Below are 22,249 nucleotides of genomic sequence, written 5' to 3' on the forward strand. Positions count from 1 at the left end.
ACTTCTTCCCCTTCTTGGAAAGTAAAAGCATTGAACACTGGCTCTACATCTTTCCCCATAGAGTATAAAAGAGAATTAACTTGTACTTCACCACTCTCCTTGTTCAGTTTGGAAGCAATCCTGAAGCGCTGAAACCGCTGACGCCATGTGGGCCAAGCTGCAGGCTGAGAAAAGTCAAAAGGCTCAGGTGGGGTAAACTTTGACATCGTCATCATCAGAAACAGAAGCGTAGTCCAGAACTTCTGACACCATGTCATGAGATGCAGGACATATGCAGGACACAGCAATGATGGTACAACTCTATTTTATTACAGAGCATAGCAATACACATCCAGACAGGTTGATTGTACTAAACTAACTGCGACACAGACACCGGACCTAAGCCCCGCCCCCCAGCTAGTGACATCACATCCTGCTATCATCACAATAATAATATGCAGGGGTCAGCGATAGCGGGGGCGGCAGATTAGGGGTTAATAAGGTTAGGGGTGTTTAGACTCGGGGTTCATGTTAGGGTGTTAGGTGTAGACTTAGAAAGTGTTTCCACATAGGAAACAATAGGGCTGCGTTAGGAGCTGAACACTGCTTTTTTGCAGGTGTTAGTTTTTTTTTCAGCCAGCTCAGCCCCATTGTTTCCTATGGGGATATCGTGCACGAGCACATTTTCCCAGCTTACCGCTACAGTAAGCAAGGCTGGTATTGAGGGTTGAAGTGGAGCTAAGTTAGGCTCAATGCACCCTTTTTTAAGACTAACGCAGCCCCTCAGACAACTCTAAATACCAGCGTTGTTGGAAGGATGTTTTGGCAAAAAAAGCAGCGTTAGCTACGCGGGTTTTTACCGACAAAACTCTAAATCTAGCGGAATGTTTTTTGAGCATTAGTAGAAGATACATATACGCCAGTGAACATCAGTAGGAAATGCACAACTGATACTGGCATGTTATTTAAACTAGGGTGAACAGATTTGGGGGGGGAAGGGGACACTTCATTTACAACTTTCAACACTTAGTAGTTAAACATTTTTTAATGAGAAACTAAAAAGGCTGAGGATTATTATTATGCATGGTGCAAACTATAGAAACATCCTCCTCTTGATAAGATTGCAGTACTCATTAGTTACCAGTGGCAGTCTCTTGACTTAAGTGTCTGTCAGAGATTCAGGCGCCGATGATGGAAGCATCCACGATGTGGCAATATATTTAAAAGGAATCAGTCGCAGGAAAGAGATTACCAATGAAACTTTAGTAACCTTGGCTGCTAAGCTAACTGCAATATAAAATGCATAGCACAGGTATTGTGACAACAATTATCAGCCTGTTCACATGAGCATTGTAGTGCAAGCACTGGTTTAAAGGAAAATCATTATTATTTTTTTTATAATAAAGCAATATTAGTAAAAAAAAAAACACAAGACGTTGGGCATCCCTTAAAAATGTAATGGGGACAACAGAACAAGGTGTTTAAAAAAAAACGTGACAAACCTGTTAAAACTGTGACTTTTGGTCCAGCTTTTACTTCATACCTGTCAAGGTAATAAACATGTCGAGGCCTACTTATCAAGCCGTCAACTTTCTTGCATTCAACGGCAACAATACGCTCGCCTGACAACGCCTAACATCGCGACTGCGGACCTGAATACGCTCTCCATATTTATTAAAAAAGCTGTCAAAAATCCGCGCACCAAGTATGGGGCGATGAGCAGCAGACTGTTGTTAACTAGCAGTCATCGATCTCGCTGCTATTCGACTTTTTCCCAGCTTTATTTATATACTGCTACTAAACACCACCACTATACTAAAATGTTTAACCCCTATCCCGCCGCTCCCACACCCCGCCACAACTAAATATAGTTATTAACCCCTAACCCGCTGCTCCCGGAGCCCACCGCAACTCTGATAAAGTTATTAACCCCTATCCCTCTGCTCCTGGAGCCCACCACAACTCTAATAAACTTATTAACTCCTATTCCGCCTCTCCCTGACACTGCTGCAACTAACTAAATGTATTAACCCCTATCCCTCTGCTCCCGGAGCCCACCGCAACTCTAATAAAGTTATTAACCCCTATCCCTCCGCTCCCGGAGACCACCGCAACTCTAATAAAGGTATTAACCCCTATCCCTCCGCTCCCGGAGCCCACTGCAACTAAATAAATGTATTAACCCCTAAACCCCTGGCCTCCCACATCACTACCACTTACTAAACCTATTAACCCCTAAACTGCCAGCCCCCCACATCCCCATAAATTAAATTAACCTATTAACCCCTAAACCTAACAACCCGTTAACTGTACATTAAAATTACATCATCACTATCTTATAATAAATTTAAACTTACCTTTAAATTTAAATTAAACTATATTAAACTATTAATTAATCTACCCTAACTGTTATACTAAAATTACATTAAACTATATTAAGCTATTAATTAATCTACCCTACCTATTATACTAAAATTACATTAAACTACAAATTAAATTAACTAAATTACATAGATAAAAACCTAACCCTACTCAAATAATTTAAATATACTATTAAAAATTGCAAAGTTACAAAAAACTAACACAAAATAACAAAAACTAAGTAACAAAAAAAAAATAAACACATAGTTACACAAAATAAAAAACAAATGATCAAATATTTAAACTAATTACAATTACACCTAATCTAAGAACCCTGGTGGGTTTTACTGTTGGGGGGTGTTTGTATTTTATTTTACAGGTAAAAGAGCTGATTTCTTTGGGGCAATGCCCCGCAAAAGGCCCTTTTAAGGGCCATTGGTAGTTTATTGTAGGCTAGGGGTTTTTTTTTATTTGGGGGGGGGCTTTTTTATTTTGATAGGGCTATTAGATTGGGTGTAATTAGTTTAAATATTTGATAATTTATTTTTTATTTTGTGTAACAATTTAATTTGTAGTTTAATGTAATTTTAGTATAATAGTTAGGGTAGGTTAATTATTAGTTTAATATAGTTTAATGTAATTTTAGTATAATAGTTAGGGTAGGTTAATTAGTAGTTTAATATAGTTTAATGTAATTTTAGTATAACAGTTAGGGTAGATTAATTAATATTTTAATATAGTTTAATTTAAATCTACAGGTAAGTTTAAATTAATTATAAGATAGTGATGATGTAATTTTAATGTACAGTTAGCGGGTTGTTAGGTTTAGGGGTTAATAGGTTAATTTAGTTTATGGAGATGTGGGGGGCTGGCGGTTTAGGGGTTGATAGGTTTAGTAAGTGGTAGTGATGTGGGAAGCCAGGGGTTTAGGGGTTAATATAATTATTTAGTTGTGGTGGGCTCCGGGAGCGGCGGGATAGGGATTAATAGCTTTATTTAGTTGCTGTGGGCTCAGGGAGCGGCGGGATAGAGGTTAATATATTTATTTAAGTGGCGGCATGGTCCGGGAGAGGCGGGATAGGGATTAATATATTTATTTAGGTGGCTGCGGGGTCCGGGAGCGTCGGGATAGGGGTTAATATATTTATTTAGGTGGCGGCGGGGTCCAGGAGCGGCGGAATAGGGGCTAATAACATTATGTAGGTGGCGGCGGTGTAGGGGGCGGCAGATTAGGGGTGTTTAGATTCGGGGCTTATGTTAGGGTGTTAGGTGTAAACATAACTTTTATTCTCCCATAAGAATCAATTGGATATCAGGCAGCAGCGAACATGAGCTTTCGCTGCTTTCAGACTCCCATTGATTCCTATGGCATCCGCGGCCTCCAGGGTGGCGGATTGAAAACCAGGTACGCTCGGCCGGAATAGTAGCGAGCGTACCTGTTATAAGTTTGATAACTTGCAAAAGTAGTCAGATAGTGCCGAATTTGTATTCGGAACATCTGTAATGACATAAGCATCGATCTGTGTCGGACTGAGACCGGCGGATCGTATGTTAGGTCACAGATTTCCACTTTTGCCGGTCTGTAGGCTTTGATAAATGAGGCAAATCAAGCTTGCCACAATTACGCTGCAGAATTCCAGCGTATTTGCGGTTGACGGCTTGATAAATAGGCCTTGTCAACTGACTAATCTAATCCTAATTCCTTTTCATAAATAGATGATTCTGTATTCCTGTGGAATGAGACTCAAAGGGAAGAATATATTCTCAGTGAGGATGGCATTATCTACTTGGGTACTGCAGACTGTATTCAATCACACCCTTGGCATTTTGGTCAGGTGAGTTCTTATCTTCAAAATGTGTCCTGTATATGTCATCCAAATGTAATTTATATAGTCAATTTGCTGCTTCACAACTGTTACCCACTGCCATTAAGCTTGAGAGAAAAAAAGTAGAATTAGACCTCAGCATATTCCACAATGGTTGTAAAATACCATAAACACTACAAGAAGTCACTCCCTATACAAGTTAAAGGGAATAAAGTCAAAATTCAACTCATAATTCAGACAGAGCATGCAATAAAAAAAAACTTTCCAATTGACTGCACTACACTTTCTAAGGCACCAGTTCCTACCGAGCATGTGCAAGAATTCACAAGATATACATAAATGAGTCTGTCATTGGCTGATAGTTGTCACATTATATAGGGAACATGGAAATGGAAGGAAACTGAAATTTGTCAGATAAAAAAAACTACTGCTAATTTGAAATTATACTTATTTTTCAAACAAAAACAATTAAGTTAATGATAAAACATTACATTTACATCTAATGTTAGTACCACTATTGCATTTCACTCTGTTTCTTCCTACACTGGCTCCACCTAATGTTGACATAAAGTAAAAATTCTGAACCTAACACACAAAATCATTACTCATACTTCACTCATTTTTTGTCTCAGTAAAGCCCCCTAATAGTTGTGTTCATAACCTACGTTCCTCCTCTTCAGTATTTCATCTCCATCCACTAGTTGAATTACTTAACTTACTATATGTAAGATATAGGACATATCTCATTTCTACTCCAATTCAGCCTCCTGATCACAATCACACTGTTATTATATAGTAGCAGGGCACCATATGCAGCTCAAAAAAATAATACAGACTCCTGAAGGCTCACACTATGACCAGTCACCTGAGAGCTTCAGATCAAACTACTATAACAAAAGAACCTTTAATACATACTGTAAGTCCCAGTGTTTAAATTAATTAACTCTTACCACAGCTTACCTGATCCCCTCCCCACTATTTAACTTCCAGTAATTGGATCCACTACCATAAATAACCCCATAAGCAAATAAATGTAACTATAATTTCCTGATGACTCCACAGCAAATAACCTTAAGAGTCACTTCCAACACCACCAATACGAATAATGGCTGAGCCTGACACAATTCTCCCAATGCAATTAACCATAACCATTATGTTAGCTGAGTGAGTGCTTTGGTTCTACTATTTTATATATACATTAGAGAAAAAGTTGATAATAAATTAGATAACTTTTGTATGGTTTATACAGTTTGTTGTATTTAATGCCAATTATTAAATGCACTTTGGAGCAACCCTTTTGCTGAACCACACCAGCGGCAAAGTATCTTAAATAAATGGCTTTGATGAGTACTAATCATTTAAACTTTCCTTCTGCAGTTTGAAGAGGAAATTGCTGACATCTGTATCAAGGTCATGGACATGCACCCAAACTACCAGAGAGATCCAGAAAAAAACTATCTGAGGAGAAATGATCCTGTCTATATTAGTCAAGTGATTAGTGACATGGTAATTCATTAAAAATGTAGTGGACATATTTATGGAGAGGCTGAAGTACATCCTGTAGGATTCAGGACTTTGAACCTGTGCAAACATTCTACACAGGAACTAAATTATATGGGTTGGCCTCAGCAAAGGAGATAAGATACACATTTTTATTTTCATCCTCAAATATTTCTCAGAATGAAATGAGATTTGTGAGGTTTATTTTCTGTTATTATAGGTTATTTTTCCCTGCAAGGGATTAATATCCACAATCTTTCACCTCCAATTGTATATTATTTGCCTCTTCATTTTATTTAAGGTATTTACTTGTGAGTACTGGAAAATATTTCACCTTGTTTTTACTAATACTATTACTTTTTCCCTTACAATTGAATTACAATAATTGTTTATTTATAGATTAGTAGTATTGTATTTTTTTTCCTTTGCTGATTAATGTATTAATAAAATCAAATAAAATAAAAAAAATAAAATAAAATAAAAAATATGAAATATATGGTTAATTGTTTGCATATATTATGCATATATGAAAATATCCTGTAATGCTATAATCTATATGATATTTACATCTCACCTACAGATTAGCAGAAGAGATGAGGAAGACAGGGTTGCACACTTGGTGAAAAATACAACACCCTCTACTACATGGATAAGCAGTGTGCCCATCCTACAGCAGTGGTTCCTGTCTGAATGCCAACCTATCTATGGTCAACACTGGGTATTTGCAGCTGTGCTGTGCACAGGTAGTATTCCTCATATGCAGTGTCTGATACTGATATCTCTCTGTGTGTATTATTTCTCCCTAAGGGAAAAAGGGGAAAACAGATGTGGCCTCCTTGCTCATCAGTTTAAAAAAACAGATGTTTGCTAATATATCTTTTGGAACCTCTCAGGTGCCATACCTCCCAACATTTGTGTCTAGGTATTAGGGACTCAGGAGGTTGAGAGGGGTTATTACCATTTTGTGAGTGGGGCAGCATTGGAGAGGGGTGGAGGGTCTATGGGTGGGGCTAATGTAAGTTTTGCAAATAGGGACATATGGCTGCCTCAGAGGGACAGAGCTCAGAATTAGTTGCTGTCCAAATAGGGACAGTTAGAAGATCTAAGGTTCTTCATTACATGCCCACCACTGGCTGTCCCCCAGTTCTACAGTGGGTTATTTTTTATTTTAGTAGAGTTTGAACAATACACCCAATCAGATTCGATACCACCCCCCCTATAGACTTTAATTTAGTGCTTGTGGTTCACTATTTATTTCTGTGCTGAAGCTCACATTGCATTAATTACTCTTGGGCAGATAGTACAAGTCTAATTGGCTGTACTGCTCATTTTCGTTACAAGAAAGAACCAGTGTAACTGGAGACAGCTGGTGGTGGGCATTAGTGAAGCACTCAAAAGTTTTCCAAAAGGCACTTAATTATTATTTTTTTTAAAGGGATGTATTCTTTATATGGACCTTGCAAAATACTGCAAGAGAATTAGGAAGCTTTTGCAATTAATATTGTGCGGATGCTGAACTGTTCTGACCCTAGTTGTGTTTACATTAGCTCCTAACCGTGACTTTGTTCCAGCACATTAACCCCCACTGCAAAAACCTAACACACCAGTGTTAACCCAAATGTTAACCATAACTGAGAACTCCTTTATAGCAAACCACAAGTAAAAACATCTGTCATGGCCCAGCCAGCAAACCTAACTAACTATAGGCCCCTGAAGCATCCTTAGTCTCCTATACACACTGGTCTAAAAGAGGCTGCGTCCGGGTGGTAAATCGCCTTTGAACTGGCTGATGAGCTGTTGTTCGTTCCTGGTAGAGTGCTTCTCTCTTTGTATGTAAACCTCCTACACAATCCCCCAGCACCTATTTTACCCCTAGATATGTCACTCTGCTCAGGAAAGAGTAATTGAAAGAAGTTTGCTAGTTTGATTAATCCTGCTTTATAGGCCTATTGTGCAAAATATGACTACCATCAGTCTGAATCTATGTCTGACTGGCCTATTTGTGTCATATTGTTTTCTGATTGCTTTTTAATGTTATGATATCATCATATAGGGGAGATTAGCGCTGCGGAATCTGTTGGCGCTCTACAAATAACCGATAATAATAATAATAATCATGGCCACATGCAAAACACACTGTGGGTTACAATATGCACATTTCCTTCCTGGGGCGAAATGTCACTTTTAAACCCTAAGGATTTCTAAATTAGCCCATACCTTATGACAGAAGATAGGTATGAAGGCATTTCTCATTTGCTAGCTGAGAGAGTGAAACGGTTTGAAAATGAAATTAGAGATTATGAAGCCTCCCCTTCAAGGTGTTACTTAGCTTTATTTAGCTAATGGAATCATATCCTTACATACTGTACATAGGGTTAAATTTATATATCCCTTTAGAATACCAGCCTAGATACCCCTATTACTGATGTCATCTCCAAACTTGATGTAAAACTTGTGTTTGTTCAGTGAGCTTTTAAGATTTACCTTTCAATGCAGATAACCATCTAGTCTTATAGGGTATTATGCTATCAGTTATGAGAATAAATAAATTATCTTTGGCTTTAGTCATAACATACTGATATTAGATTTAAATGTAATATCTGGGGTTTGGTTTATAGACCAAAGCTGGAGGAGTTCATATCCCATAACTTTGGTTGAAGAAGAGCCTTTCTTCCAGTTATAAAACTAAGCCACCCATAATTTCTAGGAGCAAAGGAAAAGTGTCACCTGCTTCTCAAGAAAAATCACTTTGTCAGACCACCTTTCCAAGCTCTACATGTCTAAATCCCTTCCTCAAATCTCGACAGCATCAATTTAAAACCAGAGGGTCCTAAGCATCCACTGCAAAAGGCATTTTATAAACTTCACAAAAAATTAAGGGGGCGTGTTGAAACAGCAACCAAGATGGCTGCTTTTCTTTAAGGCTGACTACAGGAGCAGATAAAACCGCTATTTACTGCTCTGAAATCTTACATTCTGAATTATCTTTCAGCGATATTTTACAGTCCAGAAGCTACTGAATAGAAAGATATATTTATTCACCTAGATTTCAGCCCGGAAGACCTAATAGATGTGGTGCGTAGCGGAGGCCTTCTAACGACCTCAGCCTGCATCTCGCCCTCCCTAATATCCTGCAGACACAGGACCAGCAGCGGTACACGCTGATCATTTCCCAATCCCTACCCGCTTAGCTGGGACTGAGGGTAACCAGTAAGGACTTAACAATTCACAACGTACTGAAACAACACTTTGAGACAAATCAACCAGTTTTATTAAGAAGTAAAGTGCGCAGCAAAACTATGGATGCACTTGACAGATGGGAGATGTCGCTCCAACAAGCGATTCAGAGCCACTTCTCTATGCTCAAACAGCAGCTCTCTCAAATCCTTTCCCCTACTAGTGAGAGGCTATCGGATGACATGGTCGCAGAGGGGGACCAGACTCAGACAGAGCGGATCTGCATAATGAAGGGAATAACCTATGACCCTATCGGGGACTCATTTTCCGAGGAGAGGATCCTTCCACTACTGCACGATCGTTACCTGAGGCTTAGACAATTGCATTCTGGGAGGTTTACCGGTGTTCAGACCTCGGAGCTGGGGGCTGTCTGTGGGGCTGAGCGCTTTGCGCACTTGGATCCGATTACCTTCCTACACCCGCTTATGGGACCTGATGGCGATGCTCCTGTCGACCAGATATCGGAACAGCCCTACCATCATGAGGGTAAACTAGAGGACATGCTGACAACTGAGATGGTACCAGTACGCTACCGAGCGGTACAGTCTAACCAGCTCTCTTTCCCTAACATTAGTAGCGCAATCAGCGCATTACTGACACAGTCTGACATTTTGAAAGATGTTTACTGCATTGGGATTTACATTAGACCTAAACTGTCCCCACTAGATGAGCCATACAGCCTCCTCCAAGCTAAAGACTGCCCACGATTTTATGTGATGAGGGGACTCAAAACCGGAGTTGGCTAATTAACTAACCCTGCTGTGATGATAGCAGGATGTGATGTCACTAGCATGTGGGCGGGGCTTAGGTCCGGTGTCTGTGTCGCAGTTAGTTTAGTACAATCAACCTGTCTGGATGTGTATTGCTATGCTCTGTAATAAAATAGAGTTGTACCATCATTGCTGTGTCCTGCATATGTCCTGCATCTCATGACATGGTGTCAGAAGTTCTGGACTACGCTTCTGTTTCTGATGATGACGATGTCAAAGTTTACCCCACCTGAGCCTTTTGACTTTTCTCAGCCTGCAGCTTGGCCCACATGGCGTCAGCGGTTTCAGCGCTTCAGGATTGCATCCAAACTGAACAAGGAGAGTGGTGAAGTACAAGTTAATTCTCTTTTATACTCCATGGGGAAAGATGTAGAGCCAGTGTTCAATGCTTTTACTTTCCAAGAAGGGGACGAAGTTAACTTTGATATAGTTGTGGATAAACTCAGTGCCCACTTTGTGCCCAAAAGAAATGTGATTCATGAGAGAGCTTGTTTTCACAAACGTAATCAGCGTGTGGGAGAATCTGTGGAGTCATTTGTGCGCAGCCTGTATGAATTAGCTGAATTCTGTGAGTTTGGTGTTGCTAAAGAAGAGCAAATCAGAGACAGAATAGTTATTGGAATTGCAGATGCTGAAGTCTCCCTGAAGCTGCAGTTAGAGCCTGATTTAACGTTAGACGGGGCTATTAGGATGGCCCGCCAGAGTGAACTGGTGAAAAAGCAAAGTGCTGATCTGAGGTCTGAGAGTATTGTGGATGAAGTGCAACAGTCTAGGAAAATTACTAGTGAAAGGCACAGTGTGAGCGGTAGATCTAAAGTACTGGAAAGGCCTAGAAGTGGATGGGCGCAACATGGCCGATGCACACGGTGCTACCGGGCTCATGATTAGAGTGCTATATGCCCGGCCAGAGATAAAAGATGCAGAAAATGTAACAGAATAGGCCATTTTGAAGTGGTGTGTAAAACTGAATACATTAAGGAGATGCAGGTGGACAGTGACCAGGAGGGTCAGGAAGTGTCTTTTGTGGGGTCTGTTGTGGAACGGACAAGCTCAGAGGAAGATTGGAAAGTTACCTTTACTGTAATGGGAGCCAATGTTGATTTTAAGATTGACACAGGAGCTGATATCACTGTAATGTCTTTTGCTGAATTTATGAAACTGCCTCGACAGCCCCAGCTGGCGAAGGTTACTACAAATGTTCATAGTCCTGGTGGCCGCATTGATTGTGTGGGGAAATTTCTTGCCAGCTGTGAGTACAAACAAAGGAAGTTCACCATGTGGGTGCATGTGATCCGAGGTCAGTGTGTTAACAGTTTATTGAGCAGAAAAGCAGCCTGTGACTTGGGCCTCGTGGCCAGAGTGAATGAGATCTCTGAAGATATGTTTGGCGAGTTGGGCCTACTGAGCTGCAAACCTGTCCGTATAGCACTTAAAAGTGACGCAGTCCCGTACAGTATTTCTACTCCTCGTAGAATTCCGTTCCCGCTCATGCCTCAAGTGGAGGAAGAGCTCATGCGCATGAAGTCTATGGGGGTTATTGAAGAGGTTGTTGAAGCAACTGATTGGTGTGCCCCCATTGTTCCAGTTGCAAAGAAAAACGGAAAGGTGCGCATCTGTGTGGACCTGAAAAGGTTGAATGAGGCAGTGAAGAGGGAGAGATTTGTGCTGCCGACACTGGAAGATATAGCCCCGAAGTTGGCTGGGGCGAAGTTCTTTTCCACATTAGACGCTTCTAGCGGCTTTTGGCAGATCCCCCTGGATCCAAAGTGCCGCAAACTGACTACCTTTATCACTCCGGTAGGTCGGTTCTGTTTCTGCAGACTTCCCTTTGGGATATCCTCCGCTCCTGAGATCTTTCAGAGGGAAATGAGTTCTCTCCTGAGTGGCCACGTGGGCACAGCAGTCGTCATGGACGACATTCTAGTGTATGGGTCTACAGTGGAGGAGCATGATCAGCGTTTGAGTTGTGTGCTGCAGGCTATCAAAGAGTCTGGGCTGAAGCTGAATAAAGAAAAATGTCATTTTAGGAAAACTGAATTATGCTACTTTGGGCATATCATCAACGGGGATGGCATCAAGCCGGACCCCGAGAAAATTCGGGCTATCGAACAGATGAAAAGCCCTTCTGATGTACATGAGCTGAGACAGATATTGGGCCTTGTAAATTACGTGGGCAAGTTTCTTCCAGATTTATCTACAGTTTTGCACCCTATCACAGAGTTGCTTAAGAAAGATGTTGCCTGGGTCTGGGGACCCTCACAAGAAAAAGCGTTCCTGCATGCTAAGTCCCTGCTGGGGTCTGCCCCAGTGCTGGGGTTCTACGACCCTTCAAAAAAGACTGTGGTTAGTGCTGATGCAAGCAGTTATGGGTTGGGGGCTGCACTCCTGCAGCTGAATGACAACAAACTACAGCCCATCGCCTACTGTTCCCGCACACTGACGGCTGCGGAGTCAAAATACGCTCAAATTGAGAAAGAGTGCCTGGCTGCAGTTTGGGCATGTGAGCGCTTTCAGCGTTATCTAGTGGGTTTGGAGAAATTTAGTCTGGAAACTGACCACAAACCGCTAGTCCCTCTTATCAATTCTTATGACATCGACAAAACACCCTTGAGATGCCAGAGACTTTTAATGAGACTACTCAGGTTCAATGTTCAGGCAGTGCATGTGCCGGGGAAGCAGCTGGTTGTGGCAGATACACTGTCCAGGCTCCCGCTGGCTGCTGCTGAAGAATCCTCCACAGAGTCGGATGTAAAAGTGTATGTTGATTCAGTTCTGGCCTCTAAGTCCATTTCTTCAAGGAAACTGGAAGAGATAAAGAAAGAGACATATTTGGACACAGATCTGCAAGAAGTTATAAGGTACATAAGAGATGGCTGGCCCGAGAGCCGGGCAGCCTGGATGTCTTTAAATGCTTACCAGCCAGAGAGGTCGCAGCTCACGGAGCTGGAGGGGTTGGTGCTGTTCCAAGACCGTATTGTAATTCCTGTCAGCATGAGGAAGGAGATGTTGAACAGGATACACGATGGGCACTTAGGCATCACAAAGTGCAGAGAAAGAGCAGCTACAGCTGTGTGGTGGCCTGGGATCAGCTCCGACATTGCAAATCACGTGTCTAAATGTGCCTTTTGCCGGGAACGCCGGCCTACTCAGAGAAGGGAGCCCTTAATGTCTACTCCGCTGCCTGCGGGGCCGTGGCAGAAAATAGCTGCTGATTTGTGCGAACTGCACGGGAAAAAGTTTCTTGTTGTTATCGACTACTATTCCAGGTATTTGGAAATAGCACCCCTGAATGATATCACAAGTCAGGCCGTTATCATTCGCCTGAAGAGCTTGTTCGCCCGCTGGGGCATTCCAATGGAGCTGGTGAGTGATAATGGCATGCAGTTCGCTTCTACAGAGTTCAGTGCTTTCAGCAGGGAATATGATTTTGTACATTCCACGTCAAGTCCACATTATCCGCAGGCCAACGGAATGGCTGAAAGGGCAGTTCAAACAACAAAATTCATTCTAAAGCAATCTGAACCGTACCTAGCCCTCTTGTCATACAGGGCGACGCCCATTCAAGCCACCGGGTTTAGCCCGGCACAGCTGATGCTAGGACGCCAGATTCGCACCACTTTACCCTCAGTGGGTGTCTTCAAGCCGCCTGGCCCTGTTCCTCGGGACGAAGTCCTTAGGAGGGATGAAGAGGCCAAAAAGGGTTATCGTTTCTTCTACGACAGGAGACATTCTGTCAGGCCTTTACAGGAACTGAAAGCGGGCCAAAGTGTCAGAATTAAACTGGATGATGAGAAGAAATGGAAGACGCCTGCTACGGTAGTGGGCCGCTCTCCAGAACCAAGGTCTTACACAGTCCTTACAGAGGGAGGGACGGTTACACGCCGTAACCGAAGACATCTTCAGCCTGTACCTGAGAGTCTGGAACCGGATACCTCAGTACCACCGCCGGTGGGATCCCCTGTTCTAAGGGAGGTGCCTTCCCCCCAGCAAGATCATAGCGGGGATATATCTTTGCCTCCAGCAGACTCTTGTTCACCATCTTCTGTATCAGAGGACAGTTCATGCAAAGTTACATCAAGCGGAAGAGTGGTGAGGCTTCCGGCCCGATACAGGGACTGACTTTAGCTAGAACAGTGACCGGAAGTATGGGCAGAATAATCCCATGGTCACTGTGGACTAGGGTAGTCTACCCCGATGTCCAAGTCAGGATGTAATTTATTTGTTCATGTTTTCTAATCTATCTGTTTTTATAATGTTCTAAAACAAAACGTTGTTGTATACCCTGTTGGTGTACCTTGTTATTTAATATATGCGAATGTATGCTTTGCCTTTGAAAAAGGGGAAGATGTGATGATAGCAGGATGTGATGTCACTAGCATGTGGGCGGGGCTTAGGTCCGGTGTCTGTGTCGCAGTTAGTTTAGTACAATCAACCTGTCTGGATGTGTATTGCTATGCTCTGTAATAAAATAGAGTTGTACCATCATTGCTGTGTCCTGCATATGTCCTGCATCTCATGACACCTGCCATGATTTCTGTCTGACATCGACAACAAGTAGATGATAGACATTATACAAGTCTCCCCTATACAGGACTTTGGCACTTGCCTGAGACACTCTATCTAATAATGTGTATGTATTCTGCCTAACTCTAGGTTCTGTTTATCATCATTAGCTTGGATTTCATTTAAAGTTTATTCTTCCTAAAACCATTTCTATTGAGACTGTGTAGGTTTTATATTTTGAACTGTTTTCATATGTTTACACTGGTCGGTCTGATAGTGGTTCTCATGCTAGTTATTCACAGTTATCAGGGGTAATTCATTGAACTTAGACTAATAATTGGACCCTTAGCATTAGGATGTTTGCAGCATTAGACTTGGTTCAAAGAGTCCTTCTTGCCATATATTGCCCTATATGCCACATGTGAGTAAAATAGATTGCACGTTTTTTCAATCCTCTTTGCACGTACACTACCTCATGCAAATTAGAGGCGTTATTTCTAGGAGTCACACGTTAGAAAATGCAACTCTTTCTATTCCTTCTCCCCATATACCAGGCTGAATAGACTTAATTTCCTATGGTTCTATAGTGGCCAATAAGCTGCATAATAATCATCTCCCCCTATATCAGGCTGACCGACCTTACTCTCTTAATGCTATAATTTAGCGCATATTATATGGCAATAATACAATCATAATTGTCTAAGTTAAGCAAGATACGTCAGAAACAGTAGCAGTTTTAATTACTTGCTATTCATATTGATTGTTTGATGCAAATGTGTATATATAGAATATTAAGCATGTATATATATGTACTGTGTTTTGAATTTCATATATAGCCCTATCTTGTCTAGTAGCATTCCTACCTTGACCTTCTACAGTTATCAATTATACCTCTAGCTATGCCCTGAGTGATATTTATGCTAATTGGTTTTAAAGTTATCTAGCATATCTGAGTGTAGCAATTGTTAGGTATTACAGTAAAAACAAAAAATAAGGTTTGTTTTCCATTAGAGATCCAAAAGTGGTCTCCTTTGTTGGTATCCACTTTCACTAGTTTGTTTTATTTAGTGCGGAAGTCCAAGAGTGACCTCACTGTTTATTTTGGAGGTGGTTAGAGTACTGGGCATAATAACTGCTTATCATGTTCTTTTCTTTTTCTCCTTTATTTAGGAATACATAATGTCAATTATAATGCTTTGTCGCATGCTGTATGTATTCCATTAATGCTAAGATGTTACATTTTTCCGTACTGTATGTATGCCTTATATCAAACCTTAAATAAAAACTTTATAAAAAAAAAAAAAAAATTAAATTTATTGCATACTTGTGCCTTCCCCTGTTATTGAGGAACCTCATTTACTTGATTCAATAGAAAGACATGCAGCTGAGCGACCAGCGTCAACACCAGAAATGTAAAGGAAGTTAGGGTTCTATTCCTGTTTACCTTAAACACTAAGGCCTAGATTTAGAGTTTGGCGTTAGCCGTGAAAACCAGCGTTAGAGGCTCCTAACGCTGGTTTTAGGCTACCTCCGGTATTTGGAGTCACTCAAAAAAGGGTCTAACGCTCACTTTTCAGCCGCGACTTTTCCATACCGCAGATCCCCTTACGTCAATTGCGTATCCTATCTTTTCAATGGGATTTTTCTAACTCCGGTATTTAGAGTCGTGTCTGAAGTGAGCGTTAGACATCTAACGACAAAACTCCAGCCGCAGGAAAAAAGTCAGTAGTTAAGAGCTTTCTGTGCTAACGCCGGTTTATAAAGCTCTTAACTACTGTACTCTAAAGTACACTAACACCCATAAACTACCTATGTACCCCTAAACCGAGGTCCCCCCACATCGCCGACACTCGATTAAATTTTTTTAACCCCTAATCTGCCGACCGCCACCTACGTTATACTTATGTACCCCTAATATGCTGCCCCTAACACCGCCGACCCCTTTATTATATTTATTAACCCCTAACCTGCCCCCCACAACGTCGCAGCCAGCTACCTACAATAATTAATCCCTAATCTGCCGAGCGGACCGCACCGCTATTATTATAAAGTTATTAACCCCTAATCCGCCTCACTAACCCTATAATAAATAGTATTAACCCCTAATCTGCCCTACCTAACATCGCCGACACCTAACTTCAAATATTAACCCCTAATCTGCCGACTGGAGCTCACCGCTATTCTAATAAATGTATTAACCCCTAAAGCTAACACCCCCCTAAGTTAAATATAATTTAAATCTAACGAAATAAATTAACTCTTATTAAATAAATTATTCCTATTTAAAGCTAAATATTTACCTGTAAAATAAATCCTAAAATAGCTACAATATAAATTATAATTATATTATAGCTATTTTAGGATTTATATTTATTTTACAGGTAACTTTGTATTTGTCAGACCACCTTTCCAAGAAAATAGAATCAAGTTCAATCCGATTGGCTGATCCGATCAGCCAATCGGATTGAGCTCGCATTCTATTGGCTGATGGGAACAGCCAATAGAATGCGAGCTCAATCTGATTGGCTGATTAGATCAGCCAATCGGATTGAACTTGATTCTGATTGGCTGATTCCATCAGCCAATCAGAATATTCCTACCTTAATTCCGATTGGCTGATAGAATCCTATCAGCCAATCGGAATTCGAGGGACGCCATCTTGGATGACGTCATTTAAAGTAACCGTCATTCGTCGTTCAGTCGTCGGCCAGGATGGATGTTCCGCCTCGGAGGTCTTCAGGATGCTGCCGCTCCGCTCCGGATGGATCTTGCTTGGATGAAGACTTCAATCGGATGGAAGACCTCTTCTGCCCCGCTTGGATGAAGACTTCAGCCGGATCATGGACCTCTTCAGCCCCCCGCTTGGGCTTGGATCAGGACATCGGAGGAGCTCTTCTGGACAGATCGGTGAACCCGGTGAGGTGAAGACAAGGTAGGAAGATCTTCAGGGGCTTAGTGTTAGGTTTATTTAAGGGGGGTTTGGGTTAGATTAGGGGTATGTGGGTGGTGGATTGTAATGTTGGGGGGCTTGGGTATTGTATGTTTTTTTTTACAGGCAAAAGAGCTGAACTTCTTGGGGCATGCCCCGCAAAGGGCCCTGTTCAGGGCTGGTAAGGTAAAAGAGCTTTGAACTTTAGTAATTTAGAATAGGGTAGGGCATTTTTTTTTATTTTGGGGGGCTTTGTTATTTTATTAGGGGGCTTAGAGTAGGTGTAATTAGTTTAAAATTGTTGTAATATTTTTCTTATGTTTGTAAATATTTTTTTATTTTTTGTAACTTAGTTCTTTTTTATTTTTTGTACTTTAGCAAGTTTATTTAATTGTATTTATTTGTAGGAATTGTATTTAATTAATTTATTGATAGTGTAGTGTTAGGTTAATTGTAGGTAATTGTAGGTAGTTTATTTAATTAATTTATTGATATTGTAGTGTTAGGTTTAATTGTAACTTAGGTTAGGATTTATTTTACAGGTAATTTTGTAATTATTTTAACTATTTTAGCTATTAAATAGTTCTTAACTATTTAATAGCTATTGTACCTGGTTAAAATAAATACAAAGTTGCCTGTAAAATAAATATTAATCCTAAAATAGCTATAATATAATTATAATTTATATTGTAGCTATATTAGGATTTATTTTACAGGTAAGTATTTAGCTTTAAATAGGAATAATTTATTTAATAAGAGTTAATTAATTTTGTTAGATTTAAATTATATTTAATTTAGGGCGGTGTTAGTGTTAGGGTTAGACTTAGCTTTAGGGGTTAATACATTTATTAGAATAGCGGTGAGCTCCAGTCGGCAGATTAGGGGTTAATGTTTGAAGTTAGGTGTCGGCGATGTTAGGGAGGGCAGATTAGGGGTTAATACTATTTATTATAGGGTTAGTGAGGCGGATTAGGGGTTAATAACTTTATAATAATAGCGGTGCGGTCCGGTCGGCAGATTAGGGGTTAATAAGTGTAGGCAGGTGGAGGCGACGTTGTGGGGGGCAGATTAGGAGTTAATAAATATAATATAGGGGTCGGCGATGTTAGGGCAGCAGATTAGGGGTACATAGGGATAATGTAAGTAGCAGCGGTTTACGGAGCGGCAGATTAGGGGTTAATAATAATATGCAGGGGTAAGCGATAGCGGGGGCGGCAGATTAGGGGTTAATAAGTGTAAGATTAGGGGTGTTTAGACTCGGGGTACATGTTAGAGTGTTAGGTGCAGACGTAGGAAGTGTTTCCGCATAGCAAACAATGGGACTGCGTTAGGAGCTGAACGCGGCTTTTTTGCAGGTGTTAGGTTTTTTTTCAGCTCAAACAGCTCCATTGTTTCCTATGGGGGAATCGTGCACGACCACGTTTTTGAGGCTGGCCGCTTGCGTAAGCAAATCTGGTATCGAGAGTTGAAGCTGCGTTAAATATGCTCTACGCTCCTTTTTTGGAGCCTAACGCAGCCTTTATGTGGACTCTCAATACCAGAGTTATTTTTATGGTGTGGCCAGAAAAAATCCGGCGTTAGCTACGCGGGTCCTTACCGACAAAACTCTAAATCTAGCCGTAAATAAATGCTAGATAGGGTAATGCATTCATAGAAAATATTAGTCTGAGAATAACAGGTAGATGTAATTTTTAAAGTTTCATTAGCTGTTTAAATATTGACAAAATAAGTGTAAAGTTTTAGTGTCTATAAAACAATGGGAGCTGCCATGTTGTAACTTAGATTGCCTTCTCTGCTGTGGCCAATTAGGGACAGGTATAAATAGGTCAATAGAGTGTACAGCCAATGGCTGTTTGGAAATTAACAGTGTTCTGCACTTCTATTTATAACATGAACTGAGAAGCTTACAATTTCAGAATGGAATTACAGGAAAAGGAGACAAAATAAATAATGAACGTATATTGCAGACTTTTTTTTATATATATATATACGATTTATCATTTTATTACCATCTATCAAAGTTTTTAATGTCCCTTTAAGGTCCTCAAGGTCTCAGTGACATATTGTTCAATCTTGGGCCCACAGAGATATGATCAAGTTTATCAAGCACAGAAAATGCAAAATAAATTACCTTTAGAACATTATTGCAAGAACAACGGTTGGCCGCGAATCTGCAGGGGCGGTATTTTGGTGAACTGCTTGTGCAATGATAATTGCAAACAGCGTATGCTGTCTGCATTTATCGATGTGCAGCAGACATAATACGCTACATCGTATCATGTCCGCCCGCACTTTGATAAATATGCGCCCATACCTTTAAGAAAATCTCTACTATTACAGTAGAGACCAGGTAGATGGAAATTCAGATGTTCCATCACCCAGATAACAGACTCGCAAGCGTACAAACATGAGTCATATTTTAGCAGTATTTCTAGCCTTTTGTTGCCCCCAAAGCCACTGAAAAATTTCCATAGATCAATAATTAGTCCTTGGAACATCTTTCAAAAGATAAGCGGCTATATTACGAGTGGATGTGCGATATAAGATGTATTTATGTTTTTACTGTATATGTACTATACATATTTAGCATTCCAATGATCAAATGCCCGGTCGAATGCCCGGGGTGCAACAGAAGAAAGTGCATAAACTGGAACAGAGAGTGCACTCACCAGGACTTTTTACTTTCAAGTAATACAAATTGTAAAAAGTCCTGGTGAGTGTACTCTCTGTTCCAGTTTATTTATATATATATATATATATATATATATATATATATATATATATATATATATATATACACACACACACACACACAAATGTGTGTGTGTGTATATACCTATCCCTGCATATCTATTCCTATAAATATATAGGCATTGAGATGTATTTTACATGAGAAGTATCAGATTATATATATATATATTTAATAATTAAAAGTACATTATTTTCTATCGCCTAGATTTAGAGTTTTGCGGCCGAAGGGGTGCGTTAGCTATGCGTCTTTTTTTTCTAGCGCTGCTTCTAAACAACGCTGGTATTTAGAGTTCTCTGAAGGGCTGCGTTAGGCTCCAAAAAGGGAGCGTAAAGGTATATTTACCGCCACTTCAACCCTCAATACCAGCGTTGCTTACGGTAGCGGCTAGCTGGAAAAACGTGCTCGTGCATGATTCCCCCATAGGAAACAATGGGGCAGTTTGGGCTTAAAAAAAACCTAACACCTGCAAAAAAGCAGCGTTAAGCTCCTAACGCAGCCCCATTGTTTCCTATGGGGAAACAGTTTCTAAGTCTCCACCTAACACCCTAACATGTACCCCGAGTCTAAACACCCCTAACCTTACACTTATTAACCCCTAATCTGCCGCCCCCGCTATCGCTGACACCTGCATTATACTATTAACCCCTAATCTGCCACTCCGGACACCGCTGCAACCTACATTATCCCTATGAACCCCTAATCTGCTGCCCCTAACACCGCCGACACCTATATTATATTTATTAACCCCTAATCTGCCCCCCAAAGTCGCCGCTACCTTACCTACACTTATTAACCCCTAATCTGCTGACCGGACCTCGCCGCTACTCTAATAAAGTTATTAACCCCTAAACCGCTGCAATCCCGCCTTGCAAACACTAGAATAAATAGTATTAACCCCTAATCTGCCCTCCCTAACATCGCCGCCACCTAACTTCAAGTATTAACCCCTAATCTGCTGACCGGACCTCGCCGCTACTCTAATAAATGTAGTAACCCCTAAAGCTAAGTCTAACCCTAACACCCCCTTAAATTAAATATAATTTTAATCTAACGAAATAAATTAAATCTTATTAACTAAAGTATTCCTATTTAAAACTAAATACTTACCTGTAAAATAAACCCTAAAATAGCTACAATATAACGAATAATTATATTGTAGCTATTTTAGGATTTATATTTATTTTACAGGCAACTTTGTATTTATTTTAACTAGGTACAATAGCTATTAAATAGTTATTAACTATTTAATAGCTATTGTACCTAGTTAAAATAAATACAAAGTTGCCTGTAAAATAAATATAAATCCTAAAATAGCTACAATATAATTATTCGTTATATTGTAGCTATTTTAGGGTTAATATTTATTTTACAGGCAACTTTGTATTTATTTTAACTAGGTACAATAGCTATTAAATAGTTATTTACTATTTAATAGCTACCTAGTTAAAATAATTACAAAATTACCTGTAAAATAAATCCTAACCTAAGTTACAATTAAACCTAACACTACACTATCATTAAATAAATTAAATAAATTACCTACAATTACCTACAATTAAATAAACTAAACTACAAAAAAAAACACTAAATTACAAAAAATAAAAAAAGATTACAAGAATTTTAAGCTAATTACACCTACTCTATGCCCCCTAATAAAATAACAAAGCCCCCCAAAATAAAAAAAATTCCCTACCCTAATCTAAATTGCAAAAGTTAACAGCTCTATTACCAGCCCTTAAAAGGGCTTTTTGCGGGCATGCCCCAAAGTAATCAGCTCTTTTGCCTGTAAAAAAAAACACAATACCATCCCCCAACATTACAACCCACCACCCACATACCCCTACTCTAACCCAAACCCCCCTTAAATAAACCTAACACTACCCCCCTGAAGATCTCCCTACCTTGAGTCATCCAGACCGGCAGAAGTCTTCATCCTATCCAGGCAGAAGAGGACATCCGGACCCGCAGACATCTTCATCCAAGCGGCATCTTCTATCTTCATCCATCCGACAAGGAGCGGCTCCATCTTCAAGACCTCCGGCACGGAACATCCTCCTTCCCCGACGACTACCCGACGAATGAAGGTTCCTTTAAGTGACGTCATCCAAGATGACGTCCTTCGAATTCCGATTGGCTGATAGGATTCTATCAGCCAATCGGAATTAAGGTAGGAAAAATCAGATTCAAGTTCAATCCGATTGGCTGATCCAATCAGATTGAGCTTGCATTCTATTGGCTGTTCCGATCAGCCAATAGAATGCGAGCTCAATCTGATTGGCTGATTGCCCGGATAGGATGAAGACTTCTGCCGGTCTGGATGTCCTCTTCTGCCCCATCGGATGAAGACTTCGGCCCGGTTGGGTGAAGACGACTCAAGGTAAGGAGATCTTCA

At 40.5% G+C, this 22,249-nt stretch overlaps 1 protein-coding gene across 1 annotated transcript in view; it reads left to right on the plus strand.

Annotated features, from left to right (window-relative positions):
- Nucleotides 1–22,249, plus strand: part of LOC128664454 (protein 4.2) — a 165,406-nt gene that overhangs the window by 33,098 nt on the left and 110,059 nt on the right. The window contains exons 4-6 of the mRNA XM_053719290.1: nucleotides 4,057–4,175; nucleotides 5,544–5,672; nucleotides 6,247–6,409. Coding sequence (XP_053575265.1) covers nucleotides 4,057–4,175; nucleotides 5,544–5,672; nucleotides 6,247–6,409 — 411 coding nt within the window. The remainder of the gene's footprint in view (nucleotides 1–4,056; nucleotides 4,176–5,543; nucleotides 5,673–6,246; nucleotides 6,410–22,249) is intronic.

The sequence above is a fragment of the Bombina bombina genome, chromosome 1 (assembly GCF_027579735.1).
Source record: "Bombina bombina isolate aBomBom1 chromosome 1, aBomBom1.pri, whole genome shotgun sequence".
NCBI lineage: Eukaryota > Metazoa > Chordata > Amphibia > Anura > Bombinatoridae > Bombina > Bombina bombina.